The sequence below is a fragment of the Lepisosteus platostomus genome, chromosome 9, assembly GCF_059453375.1.
Source record: "Lepisosteus platostomus isolate fLepPlt1 chromosome 9, fLepPlt1.hap1, whole genome shotgun sequence".
Classification (NCBI taxonomy): domain Eukaryota; kingdom Metazoa; phylum Chordata; class Actinopteri; order Semionotiformes; family Lepisosteidae; genus Lepisosteus; species Lepisosteus platostomus.
Window position 1 is genome coordinate 5,615,557 of NC_142619.1, and position 22,260 is coordinate 5,637,816.

Sequence of the window (22,260 nt, forward strand, 5' to 3'; positions counted from 1 at the left end):
CAAAGTGACATAGTGACCTCCCTCCTTCTACGTGGTCCTCCTTCTTCAATTGTCAATCAAACAATCAGGATTTCAGATATTGCAATACAGAATTTCTTTTAAAAAATGAACACACCTATTTGATAAGTCCCGAAATTAGAGATGGGACACAGAATCAGGTGATGTCATCACCAATGGTGTCTGCACTGCTTATGAAATTTGGTAAGTGTTTGAAATTTAGAGTCGACACACCAATACAACTTCAAGAGGAGATTAAAAACAATGGCCACACATATAAATATATTTTACTTCTTCCCAGATAAAAGAATGTGGTGTCTGCAGGGATAATTTCACCCACATTCCGCCAAAGCAAAAGTGTGGCAGTAGTTTGTCAGAAGCAAAACCCCTATTTTCCCAAATTCCACAGCACCATAAAATAGTCTGTAAGTAGAAAATAACTTTAAATGTATGTTAGCAGCAAAGACATTGCCACAAAACAAAATGGAATAAATGCCAGGAGGCATTTGTCATCCTCTGTGATTGTGTACAGGCTAGAATATTGAAGGGTTACAAGTAAACAGTACAATTTCGGTTTTATGGTTTCTATATCCCGGGAGGACTTGTATGACAAAATCCAAAATGAACGGTTTTAACACCAAAAACAAATGAAAAGTATGCATTGGCCTTACCACAGTGTTGTATAATAACACACTGGTTGTTGTGTGATACATGCAAAGTGAATACAAACTATGGGTTGATCTCCAATGGAGCATACCATGCTCCAGTCAAGTATGAGAAAGCAGTTGTTTAGTTGGCCTTCAAAGATGGTGGGAAACAAACAACACGGCTCTTTTATGTGTTTGTCAGCTGTGATACTATGGTTTTGCACCGTTTGTTTCCAACTGTGCACAACGTACACATCAACACAAACCAGCCTTGTTTGTGTAGACGTGTAAGCTCAAGGTCAAACAATTCTTCCCAAAGCCATCGGTACTGAACCAAGAGGATATGAGCTTTATTTAGATTGAATCCTAGAGACTAGCCCTTCATAAACAGAAACTGGGAACTCTTGTGATGTCTTTTTACTGTCAGCTAAAACAAAAAATGTCAAATTTAGAGAGCTGCAAAGAAAATAAGTCCCAAATTACTTTATCATTTGCTTTACTTTCTTCATATTTGTATCCAAGGGAGTAGAATCTGTTTAGGCTTGACTGAAAGCGTATTTGAAGGAGAAAGTTTACCACATAAGTTTAATAAATGATTTTGAGGAATACATACAGTATTCAACAGTCATATAAGGGAACTTTATATGGAATTACATATGAAATCAATATTATTTTATGCATCATAAGATGTCTTCTTAAATTTCACATAGAAATAACCCAAAGAATTATGGATTATATTATTATATTATTGCAATATTAGGAATAAGAGGTAAAAAAGCAATCACTCACTCTGCATTTTCTTATGCTCTGCATATAGGAGAGTTGAGAACTGCATTAATCTTTTGGCATCTGAAGCTGTGTGTCATACTGTATATAACTTGCTTAGACAAATTTGCAAATTTGATAATGTGCTGTGATATGCAGTAGAATTTTTCATTTTTGTGATAAAAGCCATGCAATGAAATTAGTCTGGTCTCCTATTTGTCCCCCAAGCATTTAATTATTCATGGGAATTTTAAAACAATCATGACAAATTTTTAGTACTCAGTTTGTCATTTAATTTCTTCAGATTAAATTAATTAAAACCAAAAATTTAATTTCTTCAGATTAGACCTACTTGTCATACAAATATTTAAGATATTTCCACTACCGTAAGAATCACACCACTGTTGGGTTTATCATTGCTACCAAGAAGCTCAAGCCAGAAATATGCTAGTCTGAAGAACAGGTCCTATAGTCTAGACATCACTGGTTGGAGACTGCAAAAAAAAGTACTTCCTTAGCTGTAGAACAGCAGTCTGGTCAAGGATAGCTACAGTCCTGCTGATTATGTAGGTAGCCTTAAATGGTCAAAGATCTGGAATAATGTAAACTGCTTCAAATTAAGCCACTGACTGACTCAAATGTCATTCTGAGGTTGTCTGGAATGCAAATCAGAAGACACTGCAACTCTGAAGGACTAGAGTCACAGACCCCTTCCTGCAGGAAGAATGCATGTGTGAGAGCATTGTGCAGAAACACTGTCTGAATCACAACCGAATGTCTTTAAGCAAAAAGAGCAAACCTAGTGAAAAAGATTTGTAATATTAAAGGAACAAATTCATGGCCAGGCAGTCAGATTCCATTTCCCAGAACTCAGATACTTGTGCACAGAGCCATAGATATTAACCTCTAGTCTAGCTATTCATGATTCTGGGATCATGTGCAATATTACAGTTGAATGTAAAACCTTAATTTAACAATCCTACAAGTTTTTGGATTTATGAAAATATTGCAAACCTCACGTTGTCTTTTCTTAATTTTGGCCCATTCATATTTATAGAACTGCTTCATGTTGATGATATTTGAGGGTTGTCTTGCATGGATAGCTCACCAAAACAGGTCCTGCCATAACATTTGAAATGAGTTTTTAATGAAAGTTTGGAAGGATTGTTCACAGCCAAGTTCAATCAGACACAGCTGTCAGGAATTCTCAATCACTGCTGACATAATTCCCTCTCCTAAAACACTATAAACACTGTACGTGATCCCCTTCTCTCCCTCATATCATCTTTTTGCCTCCCACTACTCCATCTCCACCTCTGCAGCTGCCCCTTGGTCACTCCTCTGTCCACAGGGGAGTCCCAGCCTCCTTGTCCCCTGGACGGGAGGTTAGCCCTCAGCCACAGAGGGTTAAGCCAAATTTGGACTGAAATACTCCATATTCCTTTCAGTACCACTTAATTCTTGGGTGTTCATATTCCTCGTGAAGTGAGGTTTAGGTCAGGACTTTGATGTGGCCAACGCAAAATGCAAAAATTCTTCTTCCACCATTGTGCTCTAGATCTGCTTGTATCTCTGGGATCATTGTCTTTCTGTATGACCCACTTTCGTCCCCGTTCCTAACAAATAGATGGCTTGACAGTCTCCTCCACAACTTTCTGGTGCAACACAGAATTCATGGTTTTGTCAGTGATGGGAATCTGTCCAAGTCCTGAGGCAGCAAAGCAGCCCCAAGCCATGATACTCTCACCACCATGATGGACGGGATGAGGTTCTTCTGTATTTTTGTTTCTCTTGTCCTGAGAACACCTTTCCTGCAGTCTTGTGGATCGCCCAGACATTCTTCAGCTAAACCTGAGACAGGCAGCAATGGTTTTTTAGGGAGCAATGACTGTGGTCCTGTCTATCCTCCCATGAAAACCATTCCTATTCAGTCTTTCTAATGATTGAAGCACAAACCCTGACAATGCTGCTGTGAGACTGACCAGGGCATGTTACCATCTGAAAAGCGGTATTTGTTACCGTGGGGTTCTCTGTGACTTCCTGGATGATTTCCCGGGTTGCTGGGTTGCTCTTGGGAAGATCTTGGCAGCACAATAGGTCCTGGGTAGAGTCAATGTGGTCTTGAGTATTTTGCATTTGTAGATTGACAGTGGAGCCCAGAATGTTTTGAAATGGTTTTTTAATCCTCTCTAGGCTGATGAGTATCATTTACTCTTTTTCTGAGGCCCTGTGAAATCTCTTTGATCCTGGCCTGACGTGTTTCCACTAACCTGCATGTTGAAGACCACACTCTGACCATTATGTCGAACGGGCCTGCCCAAGTTCAGTCCTTGTTGCTGATTATGTAAAACAGAGGCAATCCTGAATCTTCTGCAGTATAACTTACAAAATAAGTATAGTGGGACTCCTTGGAGGCCAGTTTATTCCCACAAATTGCAATATTATTCCAAAATATAGGCTTTTGTAGTTCTCCAGCATGTTTAACTTCAACTGCAATAAGGGTGCAGATTGTAGATTAATGCATTTTTTTATATTTACTCTTTCTACTCTTTCAACTAGACTAACAGAAAAAGGTACTAGATACAGTATGCATACTAAGAGCTTTGGTTAAAGGTCTGATGACGCCACAGGAAGGGTTTTGTACAGTATGCTAGATCAAACCACACACTGGCTGTAGGATTAAGTGCAAACAGTCTAAATCATCATTTATAATCCTCCTCCTGTCAGTGCAAGATTTGCCGTTGGGCTGGCCCACTGTAAACCTGATTAAGCTTTCCTGAAGGTTATTACTCAACATGTTCTTAAAGAACATTTGTCTTGTCTTCATCTTGATAACCAATGGCCATGAGTACAGCTCGATTCACCAATGTGCCATCTAATGGAATATGTCTAAGATAAACCGCAAGAAAGCATAAAAATAATTTCTTGCTCCAGCACTGTTGTGCATAACATTTTGGCTATGTGGTAAAGTGATCCATCATCATTTTTCTGAAACCTCAAATTTTCTTGAGGAACGTGGGAGCATTCCCTTAACTCGATCTCTGTACTCAGCATTTAGTTAATCCATCTATGAAAAATCACCTTTGAGCTGCCAGATAACTGCTATCCCTTGCTGAAACCCCACATCTAGTGTTTTACTTCCAGACATGGGAATGATGGATAAAAAATGAGTTACCTTTACACCACAAGGGCTACAACTAACATTTTCAACAATCACTGTGATTCGTTAATATAGATATAATTCTTTTTCTCATTAACTCTAGCATTTGTATTCTAATTATTCAGAAAGGATCACTAGCAATGTGATATGCAATGCCCAGTCTTTGGTTAATGTTTACTCTTAACTGATTTTCACATTAAGTTCATCTTTATTATTCTTACTTTCAGACACTGGTTCAACCCTTACCTTACTCATCGCCAACATTTTGTCTGTCTTTGGGATTTCTATTATGAAATTGGACTCATAAAGTCTGGTGTTGTTCAGAACTTGATACTGTGCCCGCTACTGTTTGAAATGTACATGTTCCCACTTGGGCAGCTATTACAATTACATGGTCTAAATGATCATTTCCATGCTGATGATACTCCAAGCTACATCCACACTAAACCCACCGCTAAAGCAGTTTCGGTCAGATGCTCTAACGGCATCTCTGACACAATAAACATGGATGACTAAAATTTCCCTTAATTTAAACAGTGACAAGAATAAAGTCATGCCTCTCGGCACCTTCCATCGTCTATCTAAACCCAATCCAGTAACTCTATCTATAGACGGCACTACACTTGAATTTCGATTTAAATTGAAGAATGTGGGGGTGGTATTTGATCCAGGTTTGACCTTTGATCTACATGTGTAAAAACATCATTCTTCCACCTCAGAAATATTGCCAGAAAACGTCCTAGGTTGTCTCTAGTGTTAAGCTGACCAGCAGAAAAGCTGGTCAACACATTTGTCTTTTCCAGAATTAATTAAATGAATTATTTCAATGCCCTACTTGCTGGGATATCTAAATTCACACTAAACAAACTTCAGTATGTCCAGATGGCTTGCAAGTGGTCACGTTACTCCTGTCCTGGAGTCCTTGCACTGGCTTCCTATCAGGTTTAAGGCTCTGCATGGCACCTTGGCACCTCAGTACCTATCTGACCTATCTTACCCCCCTTCACAGTCTTTGTTCTTCTGATTCTGGTCTCCTGTTTGTCCCCCAAGCTTTCTTCCACTCTATAGATGACAGGGCCTTCTCTTGTGGCGCCCCAAAGCTTTGGTATTCTATCCCCAGGGATATCAGAGAGACACCTTCTCTAAAGTCCTTCAAATCTAGACTCAAAACCTTCTTCAGGAAGGCTTTTATGTAACTGGTGTCTGTATCTGCTCCTGGCATCTTCCTCTACATTTCTAATTGCATGTGTTTTCTGTGTGCTAATTTTGTGTCACTCTTTTTGTTTGTCTCAACTGTGTTTTTTATTCACTTTTCCTGTAAAGCATTTTGAGAACATGCTTTTAAAGGCGCTACATTAAATAATGTTTATTGCATAAAGTTAGAACAGAAACCCTGCTTATTCTGCCAGTTCTTCCCCTGTTATTGGACAGTCTATGCATTCAGAATTGTTCTGGCAAATTCGCGGCACTGTTTGAGATTTTTCAAAGAACAAACTTGCTCTTCATCTCATGAATTTGCCCTCACACAAAGTGGCTAGTAACTCACTGAACTGTAGTCCTTTTTGGAAGTAATTTAAGTTTGCCTGCTCATATGACCATGACAGGAGCTAATTTTTGTCAATGTGCAATAAATTGGTGACAGCAAAGTATTAGACAGCATAATGTAATAAATCTCTTCAGCAGAACTGAAACTCTGTACTTACAGTATCTTGCAAAAATATGCACATTGTTCCAATTATGTCCAATTGTGTTGAATTACAAATTATGTATACACTTTTTAAAAGGGACATCATTGGAAGGGAGTGAATAATTTTCCAAAGCACTGTGGCAGTAAGTGGTATGCTTTTTGGAAATTTGTAAAATTAAGGGTTACAAATAACAGTTAAAAGTCATGCTGATCTACCACCAGGCCTGCAATTGTGCCCAATTTATCACCGCAAATCTACCAGATTCTTTACCCTGTTCATGCCATGTCTGTGCTGTTCTTAAGAACACTGTGTGTGAAAGACTGTGCTGTGTGTGGTCATTCCTTAAACTTTCAATTTAAACTTAGATTTACTTGTTCTCCGCACCATTGAAAAAAATAAAGGTTAGTCTAAAAGTTCAAAGTGTCAGATTTTGCAAACACCATGCAAACATTCCAGTAATATATACAGTGGATATCAAGTCCAAAATCTGTGGACTGACCAAAAGAAGGCTGTGCGCACAGGAGATCCCCTCAAAATGTGACTGAGATGGAACTCTTCTGCAAAGAAGAGTGAGATAAAACTGCAAACTCCAGGTGTGCTAAGTTAATAGAGACCTATCTTAACAGACTTACTGCAGTAATCAGTGCAAAAGGTGCTTGTACAAAGTATTAGTTAAAGGGTGTGCACACTTATGCAACTAAGGCAATGAAAGTGTTTTATTTTTAATTGTTTTTCCTAAAAATGATCAATTTTTTTTCCACCTAAATACTGTTGGTTACAATATCTTATTAAAGGTGAAAAAAGGTCTGACGTGATTTGTCTTGATTTCAGCCTTTACATCAACAGAAGCTGAAATTTCAATCAAGACTTTTAATATCCACAGTATCTCCATCAGATGTTGTTTAGGATGTTTTTATCACAATTTCAGACTTTGCATTTGTCTTCTATGATGGCATAACACTTCTCTATAAAGGTGGGCAGCAACGTACTGCACTGTATCTAGCAATTCAAGGCATCTTGCAATAAAAACTGTAAAGGATGAAACACAGGAATGCTTCAGGAAAGTTGGGTCTTCATGGACAATGCGGGAATGAACCAGCAGACGAGTTATTTCACCTGTAACCTTTAAAATAACAGTTGCATGCCAGCCCTGAGAGAAATAAAATACACTCCAAATAGTGATTGAAAATGTAAACACAGATTCAGAATTAGCACTTAAGAAACACCAAGGCAGACGGGTTTAATGGAACTTTCACTCGAGCCTGCAATATTTCCAAAGGAGACTATTAGTGTTAAGCTGACTGCAGGAGTACAGTATGTCTGCCCGTTCGCCCCAGATTGCACAGGAGCTGTAGCTCGGGCCAAGATGTAAAGAAATAATTCCTAATTAGCTGGGAACAAATTGCTTTGCTTAAAGGTTTATGATGACAAATTATCTACTTGATTTTTTTGGCACCCTGTTTTGCACATGGGGCCCTTAACTGAAATTTGGTGGCGAGAGAGTGATACTAAATAAGCTGGCTATGTCTAAAAAAATGTTGATCTTTTTTACCTCACAGGCACAGAAGAATGATTATGTAGGTCAGTGGTTCCCAACCCTGGTGCTGGAGGAACACTGTGTCTTCTGGTTTCTGCTGTGCTGTTTTATTCAGACCATTTTGGGGTAAATTTGTGCATTTGTTTTCAGCTCTTAAAACATCAAAATGGAATCAGTAATTGGAGTCAACCCTGTGCTTATTTTTGAGCTTTGACTCATTCACCCTCATTCAGGTGTGCTTCTCAAGACGTACTGGACTTCTGCTGAAGGAAGAAACACTTACTGTGGACAACTTTGATAGAGTGTCAATTACTCGCATGTCTGAATGTGATCTGCTGTATATTACGTGTGAACATTTATTTTTTCTATAAAGTCATGGCATTTCTGTTTTGCTTTATAGAGTCTTATATTGTTGCAGTTATTTGTGCCTATAATTTGGGGTGACATACTAGGTGGCTAGGATTTATCGACTGTTTCTAAATTGTTCCTTTTCCAGTGACACCCTGTGACTAGCGTTCTGTCTAAGAGGGGAAAGCACCCTATACTGTATGTCTAGGAAAAAGCTCCAGCTTATTGCTGTCTGATTGTGGATGAATCATTCCAGCTTGAAAAATTTGGTTTTTAAATTATGTGCAAATAGATCCTCTGCAAATACCTTGGAGATGATCAAATTAGCATACTGCTTAATTCCCTTGGTTTTCCAAATTCTTCTATTTGCCTGAAAACTGATTGAAATTTTGCCATATTTGAATTCCCAAAGGTTGCTAAAATCTTTCATTTTCCTATTGGGTTCTCTAATCATAAGAAAATTCCTGAAACTGCATTTTTTCCCAACATTCCCATTTTTGCAATTCACATAAGGGACAATACAAGAACCACAAACGGGATCTGACCAGCACCTGTAATTCAGCCCTGCATTATGTAATCACCTATATTACACAGGATAGGAAACTCAATTAAAAACAGAACTGCTGCATGCTACATGCTAAGATTGTAAATAGTATTGTAATTAAGGTGGTAGTATGGTTCTGTGAGCACCAGGTTTTTCAAAAATATTTTATATGGTGACAATGTAGGGCCAAAACACACAAAAACACCCACATAGGCACACTCACAATAAAGTCTCTCGTTTTTGCTGTGCAGACACTGTCTACAATAGCTCCAGGTCTTTTCTAACTATAAAACTACGCAACCCTGTCAAGTTTCCTGGATCTCTTTGTTTTTTAACCTAAGACGTTTATCAACATGTAAAAGGTGTTAAATGAGCTGAAAAATAAAGACTGTTTGGCTGACAGCTTCAACACCTGAATGCCCTGTTCAAAAGTCCACCAGAGACAGAAATAATTTAAACATTTCAGATTTCAGGATTAAACTAATACTCACAATTAGAATTAGGAGAAAGAAGGAGTTTGTCACAGATTTCTCACTTCTGAAAAACTGATTTAACATTATATTATGACTTGGTATGGAAACAAGGCTTAACGTTCGCTTGTGTTTCCCAGAAGCCCTTAATTGGTCTTCTAAGAACAAAACTGTACAATTTATGCCTTTTTAAATGACAATTATCATTTTATTCGATTCCAGTTCCTTTACAAAAAAAACCCAACATATGCAATTGGTTTGTGAACAAGAGTAATTTCATAATGCAAAAATTAGGTCAGAAAACCGCTTCTTTGTCATGAGGCAAATTTAATTTCACTGAACGAGGCACACAGTGGGGTCCTGTGAAGATTCATGATACACTTCTTTGTAGCTTGGCGGGAGTCTTCTGACTAAAATCACAAAACCTCAAAACCAGAGAACCAAGATACAAATGAATGCCACTCACCCACTGTCATGCCATTTTCATACCGCTTGATGATATCGAAAGAGTTGTGTAGATTCCCCTCAGTAATGTCGAACACAATGTCTGGAGTGCTTGTCTGGACTGATGGATAGGCTGGCGACACTGCTCTTAGAAAAACAATTTCTGTAGGAAGAAATTAAAAATATATCAATTTAAAATAACTTTGAAGCATTGTAAGCATAGCTGGATTTCTTGGGTGGGCTTGCTGGAGCAAGTTGATAAAATTGAAAAAGACGAGTAGTTTTGGCTTGTTTGCCAAGTGTCTGTTTATTTCTGCTTCCACAGTTTAGAACATATGAGAACATATTGGTCTAGCAAGCTGCATTGATGTTTTCAATGATGCATCTAGCACCTGTATGGCACAGTGGCATGAAGGCTGGCACTACTGCCTCACAGTTACTGCGTCCCGGGTTCGAATACAGCTTGGAGCACCTTCTGGGCGGAGTTTGTATGGTCTGTCCATGGCTGGGTGGATTTTCTCTTGTTGCCCCAGTTTTCTCCCATAGTCCAAAGATGTGCTGTCTGGGTTTGTTGGTATCTCTGAATTTCCCTGTAAGGGAACTTGGAGCACCTTAAGGGTGGAGTTTGCATGGTCTATCCATGGCTAGGTGGGTTTTCTCTGGTTGTCCCAGTTTTCTTCCATAGTCCAAAGACGTGCTGTCTAGGTTAGTAGGTGCCTCTGAATTGCCCTGTCGCAATCTTGTACAGTACGTGTTTGCATGCCCTGCAATGTACTGGTGTGTCTTTGAAGTGTATTTTGCCTTTCACGTCTACTGTCTTCAGCTCACCACAATTCTGTATTGAACTAAGTGATTCCTGAAAATGGATTGGTGGAATCTTAAACTTGTTTCTTCTACTGCTGGCTGAATGTCTGTTTCTGTGCCAGGCCATGAAAAGATAGATCGCAGTTCAGTCTGACTAACTAGCCTGGCAACATAGGAGGTATGTCTCCCTTAGGGAGGGTGTTTGGACAGTAAAATGACAAAGGGACAGAGATTCAGAATCAGAACAAAATTGATTATTTACGCATATTTCAAAACAAGCTTTTAAATGTAAAAGCAAATACAAACTTAAAGCTAAATAACTTTCCCAAAATGTTGCAGTGGTGAAGGTAATCACCAGTGGGGTTTTTTCCAAAGCAAAGATGATTCACTATCAGTCTGTTTTGTTTGGTTTGTTTTTTCGTAGGGACTCTGTGACACTGGCTCTAGAAAATTCTGTTTATAAACTCTTCAGGTTTTTTTTTTTACATCTATGCTGAAGTCTTTACCAGAGTTTGAACCAACCTCCTGATTGAAATGAAATACGCACTCAACAGAACTGGGCACAATTACGGACAACATACTTTCTTGCTTTTTTACAATGCGTTGTGGAGGATTATTAGGAGAAACACAGTATCCTACAAAGGCAGAGCTCAAAACAAAATGTCTCTGTTTTCAAAGCTTTTTCCACACATTTGGTATTTGAATTACTTTTTGACAATAAAACTACACACAAGGCATCAGGCACACTGATTTAAAAGTGCTATTTCTTTACATAAAACACCAAAATGTTGTGACTTAATCCCATTTTGTCTTTCTTTGGCTTTTTATTTCTCTGTCATTGAGACAATTGTACTTTAATTAAATCCAGGTCAGCAGTCATCCATATTTTGCCCAGCCCATTGGTACATATTTAGGTGTATTTATTTAACATTCACATTTTGGGCAACATTCTATTTCTTTAAAAAGCTCTCCAAATAAGTAAAAAAATAAGTCCTTTTACTGTTTAATCATGGTTGGCCTAATACATGCTGACTTTTTATTTATTTAAGAAATCAAATGGATTTAAGAAATGTGTTATTCAAAAACAAGGAGATTATGAAAAAAGGAAACTAATAATAAACCTGTGTGTAGTTAAGAGTGACAATTTCGTTCCATAGCCACCAGGACTCGACAGGATGGGTTTTAAAGGTTATTTTTTTCTTACATGTCTCAAAATGTCATGGTTGCAAAGTAACTATATACTGTATGCTATACAATTAACCACAACATTGTCCAATTAAAATTCTGATTTTAACCAGATTACAAACACCTTTTTTTTAATTTGCTAGAAACACTGAAAAACAGCAGTAACTTCTTTCCCATGTTATATGGAGTTTATAACAGAAGTTCAGGAGGGATGACATCAGCTATGTTCAATCCACCTCAGCTGTCAGTAATTTGTAATCAGTCCTGACTTCATTTCCTCACCAAAAACATTAAAAATCCTGTATGTGATCCCCTCCTCTCCCTCGCATTTATCTCTTATATCCCTGCTCCACCCCATCTCCACCTCTCCAGCTGCCCCTTGGTCACTCCTCTCTCTGCAAAAGAGTCCCAGCCTCCTCGTCCGTTGGCTGGGAGGTCATCCCTCAGCCAAGCAGGTTAAGCCAAATGTATCGTGAGTAAAACTCCACAAACCTTTCAATATGTTAAAGTCTTGGGTGCTCTTACTCCTACTGAACTTGTTTTTGCCAGAAAAAAAAGTGAAAACACAATCAAAATACACTTACAAGGAGGACATCCAAACCCAACTATCCCTCAGAGTTCTTTTTCATCCTGGTTGGTCCTTCAATCCCTCTGGAAGGTGACAACCTTAACACATACACCAGCCAGACCTCACTGGCACTCACCCTGGACTTCTGGAAATCCAGTAACCTTAATCATGGCTTATTCAGGTTTTTTTTATGTATTCCTTTTAGCTTTTGGTGTCATGTTAAACACCAAACCATGAAATTTGCGGCCCTGTTATTTTAATCCTGCACGGGGCAATTTGTGTCATCTGCTGTCTTCTCTCTAGCTTTATTTTCTTTTCAGAGCAGTTTTCATTTCATACTAGTCTTCACGCAGGGCTTTCCAAGCTAGCACAAAGAACGCCACAAGCATGTCTGTAAAGGCTTCTTGAAAGTATATAGAGAGCGAGCAACACGGCGGAGAGGAGTGATGTATCAGAGATGGTCACTTTTCACAACACTGGAGAAGCTTTGTCGCAATCTTGATGATGAAAGTCTTTTCATGGTCACGCTGTTACTGGCACAGTTCTTACAGCATTTAAATTCCTCGGGCAGGCTGTGTTCCTCTTAACTCCATTCCAGTTTTGCCTCTAACTAACTCTACCTCTCAACGACGTAGGGAATTCAAAAGAAGTATAGTCTGACCAATCAAAGCTGGTGGTCAGGGGCAGGTGGTGCAGGCCTCTTAGTAGGCTATAGAGCTTCGCCACCTCTTAATTTGCTTTCTTACTTCTCACGACTCTTTACGATGGGTTATGAGAAGAGGCCATTTAATAGGTGAGCAAGTCTGTGCCGCAGCAGCCACAAAGAGTTCCAGAGAACATTAATAAAACACACATCCGCGGCAAGGGTGAGGTGGTGGTGCACTTGTTAGTATTGTCACCTCACAAGGCTGGGCCCCTGAGTTTGGTTCCTGGGATGCTATCTGTGTGGACTTTGCATGTTCTCCCCATGCTTACAGCGGTTTCTCCACAGTCCAAAGACATACCGGTAGGTTAATTGGCTTCTGGGAAGTTAATGGAAAATGGATGGATCATACATGTACCTGGTGTATGACATCAGGCTTTCCCATCTGTACTCCATCCCACAGCTACTGAGAGGAGTCTAGTCATGTCAAGAGCACCTTTCAATGTTGACTGAACGAAACAAGTCCTGTGCAGAGCACTTGCTTTTAAAAAAAGGACTTAAAAGGAAGAAACTGTTAAAAGAGGCCTCGATTTTGGGATTGTTCAATCCCAAAAAACAAAGGGCGGATTCGTTCGACACGCACTGACTCTCGGGAAGACGCAAGCAGTGCACACCCTAAGATGTTGGCGCACTTGAGAGTCACTGCAATAAAAAATGGTCCTAAATCTTCAAAGGCTGCAAAAAAACTGCTCTAACACAATCATCAGAGCCCCACATAATTGGGCTCAACGGCTGTCTTCAGACACTGGTTACAGATCACATTCATCTGGACTAAGAAAACTAACAATTGCTTGGATTAAATAATCAGGGGGTATTTCAAATGTCTGCCAAACAGATCCCCGGAGGTCTCCGGGACATGGGTTAGAAACTCCTGTTCTAAAATTATGAATTTGGAAAAATTGCTTAGATAATGCAAAGAGCCATTTAAAAATAAGAATGTTGTAATACAAATGGAAAATAAGGAAAAGCTCCCTACCTTCTGGTCTGGCGAAGTCTCTGAATGTGGGAAGGGAAATGACTGTATAGGAGATGGTATGGACAGTATCCAGTATGCAGTCAACGTCCCTGGGCATACAAGACTTAACACAGCGGATGGTTTCTGTTCTGTCCATTCGAATCCTGCAGATAAGGAAACAGGAATGTTAAGTTCCCTGGGCCTATAATAAGCGATGTCAAACCGCACACCACCATGAAATACACAATCGGAAGGCAGCCCAAAAAATACATTGGGCAGCTCACCACAAGTCAGAAGCACAGCAGGAGAGAGGAATGCTCACTAGACAAATATTATCATGATAAATAATTTTTTTTTCTAAATAAAACAAATTTGAGTAAGGATATTAAAAACGGTTGAAACAAAGGACACCGCCAAAAATATGGCCGCCTAGCATCTTTTACGGCTTTGATTTATTTGCCATTTTAGAAAGAAAAACTTTTGTCGTGTCTTTTGGTGCAAAGAAACTGATATAAAGTATAAAAGGTTAGGTGACGACTTTTTTTGTACTTTCCATTCCTATTGTTTTACTTGATAAATCCTTTTTATTCTGTGAAGACATCTTCCAGGCCTCTCACAGCTTGAAAACCCAGAGACCCTCTTTCGTTACCGAGACGACAATGAAATCTTTGTTGCCCAGATGATTCCTGCATACACGCTGCATATGCTCTCATGGACGTGGAACACAAATATTGTTTTCCTGTCTTTATAGCTAGACAAGAAGTTAGTTATATTCTCATTAGTTTCCAAAAATTGTTATTTCAGACTCCAGACATCATTTGCCACAACAGACATCACTTATACTTGCAGTCCTTTGTCTGGGAGTAGATTTTGTTTTGGTAAATAATCTATTCTGACAAAAGCACATAAAATACGCCAAGAAACAGAGAGAGCTATGGAGAAATGCATGCTTATTTCCATGATCTATATCAGTAGTTCCCAACTCTGGTTCTGGATGAATCCTGCAACTGCTGGTATTTACAGTATTCCTACTGTACTGTGCAGGCCATCACTGGTGCTACAGTAATTGATGCTTTTATCTTGCTCCGACTTTTGTTGAACTGTTTCTGTGCTCAGTTTGTGGTTTCAAATGACTTCTTCCAATGTTTTTCCAACAACTTCGTAATATAGGATTTCAATTTCTCCTCAATTTATCAAGAGATCACTCCTTTATCATTGTTTAAACATCTCTCAGTAGGTCATAAATGCATATTGAACAGACACATGTGGGTGTGACTGTATCAATTACCCCCCACAATAAGCAGCTTAGCTTTTCTGGCTTCTGCAGAACTTCAACTGAAATTAAAAATACTAGGTTATTTCAATATTCAGCTTGAGGCGTATTTTTAATTTTGCTTTCAGCTCTTAAAATGTTAAATGGGATCTGTAACTTGTATCAACCCAAATTGACAGTCAGAAATGTTCTGAAACGTCAAATTCAGCTGATCCAAGTTACAAATTCCATTTAACTTTATAAGAGCTGAAAGCAAGAGTAAACATATGCCTCAAACTGATATTGAAATAAGTTAAGTTTGCATTTAAGAACTCAGCTATATATCGAAATCCGGAAGATGCAGGGATCACTCAGGATCAGAGTTGGAAATAGTTGATTTAGAGTAGAAGTATAAAAGAAAGGTTATAAAACAGGGTTACAAGTATTGTAGTTAACTGATTTAACAATCTCTTTCTGTTGTTCAACAAGATGTCTGGGCAGCCTGTTACAGACACTCACCATATCTCATGTGCACAGAAACGTACCTGTTGCCAATTCGAAATGCTCTATGTCTTGATTTGTTTTTGTTCTCTTGCACTTCTATTTACATTTTCCTGATTTCCTTTGCTCAAGAATGAAATCTTGGGTACAACGATATTCTTTAAGCCGTGAATTACCAGTTGTTCTTCTTTGAAGTTGCTTGTTATAATTGCAGCCTAATTTCCCTCAATCTAAAATCTAAACTTTTCCGCACGTATCCTGTAATTTAGATGAGTGGGTTTATCACTTCCCTACAGTATATTGTCTAGAGCATGATTAACCACGAGCCAATGGCTAAATGTTTTTGCAGACAGCTACTCTTGCAATTTTCCAGTCAGTGAGTACAACTCCTAATGACAGTCTTTTATTTGGGAGGGGAAAAAATGGTAACGTGGATCTCAATTTCTCTCCTTCACATCAATTTCTGTTTTTTTTTTCCCCCCCAAAAGCAGATGAGGGTCTCTTTCGAGACTGAGACCACAATAAAGCAGAATGCAGCAGCAACTCCGCAGGCCATTTAAAAAAAGCACAGCAATGGACACAAAAACAGAGGTCGGTAAGTGTCTTCAATTCAGTCGCATGTAAATTTTTATTATTATTATTTATAGTCTTCAAGTTGATAACACACCAAAGCAAACACAGCACTACATCATTAATTTTCTGAAAAGCGCCGCTGTCTGACCGCAAATTGTGCAGACCACCAGCCTGACCCAAGCCCTCCATAACTCAATGTCAGACCATAAAATACCATATTTTTATTTTACGGAAATCCCCACCAAAGAAGTTCTTCCTCTGCTTATAGCAGTTCGGTCAGGGCCAGTCTGAATTTACACTTATTAAAAGCCACAGCCCAGAAACTGACCTACAATGTTTTAGCTATTTTTATTTCATCCTTGCATGGTCTGTACACTTTCCCAGTACTGGACACACGCCAGCAGTTCTCCACTTGCTGAAGTCATGGGGCAGATTCATTTATATGGCTGTAAAAGCAGCAGAATGTGTATAAGTGTGGATTCTACTGGACCGGCTGATTACTGTACCTGTTTCATAACACGAGGAGCTGGTCTGAAAGACTAATGTCATGTTTTAAACCTTTCAGGGATCTGGGAAGACACCTTATCCACAGCAAATACTAGTGGAGCATATCATTATTCACTGCAGGTAAATAATAATAATAATAATAATAATAATAATAATAATAATAATAATAAACTTTATTTTATATAGCGCCTTTAAAGGTGGCTTCTCAAAGCGCTTTACAGGATGACAACAACAATAAATAAGTAGAATACACAAGATAAAACACAATTACAATATATAGAGGAGACCGTGGATGGTGGTAATAGGAAAAGCAGAGGGGTGAAGAATGGAACCAGTTAAGTAAAGGCTTTTCTGAAGAAGAGAGTTTTGAGTCTGGATTTGAAGGAGTTTAGAGAAGGTGACTCTCTGATATCCTTGGGGAGAGAGCTCCAGAGCTTGGGGGCATAACAGGAGAAGGCCCTGTCACCCATAAAATGTAGGTGGGCTTGGGGGACAGTAAGGAGAGCAGAATTAGAAGAGCGAAGGTTGCGAAGTGGGAAGTAGGGCGATAATAGTTCAGACAGGTACTGAGGTGCCAAGCCATGCAGAGCCTTAAAGGTGAGCATGAGGATTTTAAAGTCTACACAGAATTTGTCCGGAAGCCAGTGCAAGGACTCCAGGATAGGAGTAATGTGAACACTTGCACTAGATGCTTGTATAGTATAAATCACTCGTTGCACAATACTTGTATAGCTTCTTTCACCCCCAAAGGATCTCAAAGTGCTTTACTGAGAGGACAGGACCCACTTCATCCACCTGAAACGTAGCATCCACCTGAGTGAAGCTCAGCAGCTCCATTACACAGCTGATCGGGTGGAGCAGTGAGAAACTGAAATAGTAGGGGGAAAGCCATATTATGCACCCTGCTAACACCTCTTCTCTCTTGTAAAAGTGCCATATGATCTTTAATAATCATGCTCTATAGACAGGATTTAGGTTTAACATGTCTTCCAAGAGATGGTATCTCCTACTGTTCCTAAGCAGCTAGTCACTTATGGTGACCCTGGTCACTCCACTGAGCTATTGGTGTGATAATACTGAGTAGGGCACCCCCTACTGGTCTGCAGACATCACTTACAGCAGCAACCTGCGTTTCCTGTGTTGGTCTCACATCCCAGTGCTGACCAAGTCCTGCCCTGCTGAGCTTATGAGATCTGACATGGTCAGACTTTAAGTTAGTAAAACTGCTTCCAATGACACAATAAAGGTCATTAAAAAAGTTCCAAACAAAAGAAATCATGGTCCTGGATTCTATTTCAATTATTTAAAATGTCCTGGATTCTCCCAGGCTATTATGATAGGAGAAAAACGTCAATCCAGGTTAGGGTAATTAGTAGAAATTCAGAAGGAACCTGATGTAGAAACCACTGCTTATCCCTCACATTTAGTTCAGTGACCAAGACTGTAGTGCATTCAATAAACTCAAACTGATAAGTAATATATCAAATTGGTAGTGGTAACATGTATCAAATACTCCAACAGCTACAGAGAGAAAGTTCGGAGAGGCTTTGGGAGAATACCAAACTGTGCAGATCTACCTAAAATGCAATTTAAAGTATACTTTGAGTATTTTAGTACATCGGTAACAATATTTAGCAAAAAAATGACATTGACTCCCCAATCTCCACTTCAAAAATATGAAAGAATGCACTGAGATAATTATTTGCTAATAAGAAGCGCTGAACTAACACCAAGGGACATAATATTGCCTCACATAATTGTCATCATGTGACCCAATTTACAACATGGTGTTGAGTTGTGATCAAAACGGCCGAAAAACGCTATTAGCACTCTGATGGTGGGCCAGGACAAGGAGAGTCAAGAAAAAAAATTGGGAACACTTCCCTGCATTAGCTATTGTTGACTGTTTGAGAATCTGACCCATTTTAAACTTGGAATAAGCAAGACAAAAGACCCGGTCAAAATCATTGGAGGTTTTTATTTGATATTTTACCCATTTACAAGAAAATGTTTGTAAAATGTGAACTATAATTAAGTTTTAAATGTAAGATGGGGTGTATTACAAAAGATGTTACAGGCAGGAGAGAACTTTCCACAAACACATAATGCTCAGCTCGGGAACGGACGTAGTGAGCAGATCTTTGTTTCTATTCAAGTTAGTTCTCAGGATTTCAGAGGGCATATTGTGATCAGTTCGTTTTCACTGAATAATATAATATCATGCCAATGTGCTCAGTGAATACAAAATTCTCAGTGTTCCATGGAAGACATTCCGTGAGATTAATGCATATGGAAAAAATATTTTGCATAGGTATGGATACTGTAATTATATTACAGACTCTGACAACAATGTAAGCAAAATGGAACCATACAGATTGATGAACACCGGGAAGAGCAACTCTAGAACAGTCCACATGAGAAGCCAAGAAAACAGTCATGGCAGAACCTTTCACTGCCCTACACTGCCCCCTTGTGCCCCCTCAGCACAATGCAATTACACATACTTTTATGTGTAACCCGCTGGCACTCTTATAATACATCAGTCAATACAACAGGTCTTGCAAGATGTAATGCGATTGAACACACAGTAAAATTTAATAAACAATATAATCAAGTACAAAGTAAAATGATGTATACATGTTATATCAATATATAAATGTGTTGAATTAATTGCGATTCGCTACTTTTTGTACTATGAGTAATCTCCAAGATCAGAATCGGCTAACGGGACATTTAGGTCTTGAGATTAAATCCTACAATGTTGCCTGTTTCTTCATTGTATTCAGTGTAAGTCCTTAGAATCTGCCTGGAAGCCCAGAACTCTTTGCATAGACTCTGGTTCCATGTGTCTAGGAACCTCCCTGGATGATTTGGTTATTTCTCATGCTTTTGAGATGAGACATTGCCAAAATGAGCTCAGCCTCTGACTTGGTTGCATCAGATGATGGATGTCCAGAGAGATTTTTTTTTTTTAATCTGCTTTGACTTTTTTTTACAGACGATCTAACACAACGTAGCGTCGGGCAAAAGCAGAATCGGATTTTATGACCACTCCAATTTTGAAATGGGTTGCACAAACTGCAACCAGTGACATTCTCAACTCTTGTGGGAGTTCTCATAAAACGCCTGTGAGGTGCTGCTGCCTCCGTGTTTGTTAACTGCTGCCAAAGATCTGTCACACTTACTTGCGAATTGGACTCGTCACATTTGTAGTTCTCAAAGGCCTACTGGTAATAAAGATGATCAAGAAGAAGAAAACGCCGCACACTGCGTTTTAAAACTGAGACGCGTCGGTATACACCGGCTGCTCAGCTGTAACAAAGACATGGATTTTAGCTAGAAACGTGCTAACAGTGCCATAGCGGAAGAGCTTCATCTCCACTGTGAGTAGGAAGTCCTGAGGCTGGGATATGGGCCTCTGCACAGCAACAGTCCCACCATTGCTGAGCTCCTGCGCGCTGAAGTAGCCCTCGTCATTGCCGTCTACGATGGTGATGAGGATGTCATCGCCTGGCACGGAGTTAGAAGGGCCCATGCGGAAGACATTGGTGGGCACGGGGATATTGGTAGGGAAAGTGAGGTGATAGTAGGTTATTCTCAGGGGCTGGGCCAGGCACTCGCTATTCTGATTGCAAGGCAAGCGCTCGCAACGACTGCAAGAAAAGTGAGAAGGAGAAACACGGAACAAACAAACAAACAGAAGACAAAAAAAAAAGAAAGAAGGAGTTAGGTCAGTGCCCAGCAAGCAGAGCCAAAGTGTCAGCAACAGCAGCAGAGACTGTATTTTTTTTTTTGCTATGCCTTTTTTATTCTGAAAATCATTTGGAAAATCATAACCTGCCTTTACATACGTCGACAATTTTATGGAAAAAGGGCGCTGCTTCAATACATTGACAGTCAAAGACGTTATTCATCTCTTAGGAAAGAGAGGATCAGGGCAGCAGAATGTTGTTTTGCCCGAACTGTCTTTTGTTTCCGAATTGCCTTCAATTTCTTTTGTGTCATTGTAAAAGCACTGATGAAAATATTTACTGCATACTTTGAGACCCAGAAGAAGACAAACTGTTCCGCTGTAAGCGTTTCAGTATTTTGCGGTCACCTATTAAAACGCACAAAACTACAATGAAAATTTAAAAGCACCTCATTAAAAATACTGCAGAATCTGGATTCTAATATCTCGCAAATTCCTTCCACCATGATGTAGAGCTCCGTTTGGAATTTTACAGGAAAGATCTTGCAAATAAATAATATTGAAAGGCTACCGAAGAAAGATTTTTTTTAACATTCAAGATCTGATGTCAGCTGTAAAAAGGGTATTGCAGTTTTAGCATCTGTATATTGGATATTAAACCTATCATTAGATTTGTTCTAATTTCAAGCCATCGTGGCCACGAGAAAAAGTAAAAAGCACATCTGGAAGTTGGTGAATCTCAATACTCAATATGACAGGGACACTACACTGTAAAAAGGCGCCGTCCTTCGGATGAGACGTAAAACCAAGGTCCTGACTCTCTGTGGTCTCTGTGTTTTTTTTTTAAAGAAAGGAGGTGTTACCCCGGCATCTTGGCCTAATTTCCCCCTGGCGTTTACCAGTCATGACCTCCTAATAATCCCCATCTATGAACTGGCTTCATCACTCTGCTCTCCTCCCCACTGACAGCTGGTGTGTGGTGAGTGTTCTGGCGCACTATGGCTGCCGTCACATCATCCAGGTGGGGGCTGCACATTGGTGGTAGTAGTGGGATTCCCCATTACCTGAAAAGCACTTTGGGAGTGTCCAGAAAAGCACTATATAAGTGTAAGGAATTATAATTATTACTGTGAAGCCAACAACAACTTTGAAAGAGCTACAGAGTTGGCTGAGATGGAAGACAATGTCCATTAGTCAACAATATACCACTCCAAAAAATAGGACTGTATGGCAGAATGGAAAACCCATCTCAAATCCCACATGTAGTTTGCCACAAAGCATCTCAAGTGAAACTAGAAACGTGGCAAAACGTGGTTTTTCTGTGGAATTCTGACCTTTTTAGTGTAATTGCAAAGCAATACATCTAGTGCAAAATCAACAATATACAGTACCATCCAATGAACACCATCCCTACAGTCAAGCATATTGGTGGAAGCACCATGCTATAGGGATGCATCTTCTCAGCAGTAACTGGAAAGCTTGTGAGCACTGGAAGAAAATGGATGGAGAAAACTAAAGGCCAATACTCGAGGAAAATGTTTTTGTCTAGACTTAAAGACTTAAAACTGGGGGGAAAGCACAAAGATCAAAGATACACTGGAGTGGCTTAAGAAAATAAAAGTGAATGTTCTTGAGGTGCCCAGTCAAAGTTGAATCCTATTGCGAGTCTGTGGGAAGACTTGAAAAACACTTTCCATGAGTGATCCCCAAGCAACCCGAGGGAGTCTGAGCAAATATACCACCATGAATGGGCACCGATCTGGCCGATCAGCAATATTAGCAGAGACTAACCCAAGAAGACCCGCAGCTTTGACAGCACCCAAAGCTACATCCATCAAATATTGAGTTCAAAGGTCTGAATACTTATGCAATCGACATACTCCAGTTTGTCCTCTTTAGATTTTGCAGCTATTGACTGCAG

General features: G+C 39.4%; 1 protein-coding gene across 2 annotated transcripts in view; it reads right to left on the reverse strand.

Moving 5' to 3' along the window:
• Positions 1–22,260, reverse strand: part of fbln1 (fibulin 1) — a 65,196-nt gene that overhangs the window by 13,297 nt on the left and 29,639 nt on the right. The window contains exons 15-16 of one of the 2 annotated variants that reach the window (XM_088646652.1): positions 13,837–13,979; positions 9,623–9,763 (exon numbers count right to left, since the gene is read on the reverse strand). In XM_088646652.1, coding sequence (XP_088502778.1) covers positions 9,623–9,763; positions 13,837–13,979 — 284 coding nt within the window. Of the gene's footprint in view, positions 1–9,622; positions 9,764–13,836; positions 13,980–19,656; positions 20,302–22,260 lie in introns of those variants that run through there. The other variant, XM_088646653.1, reaches the window with a different exon arrangement.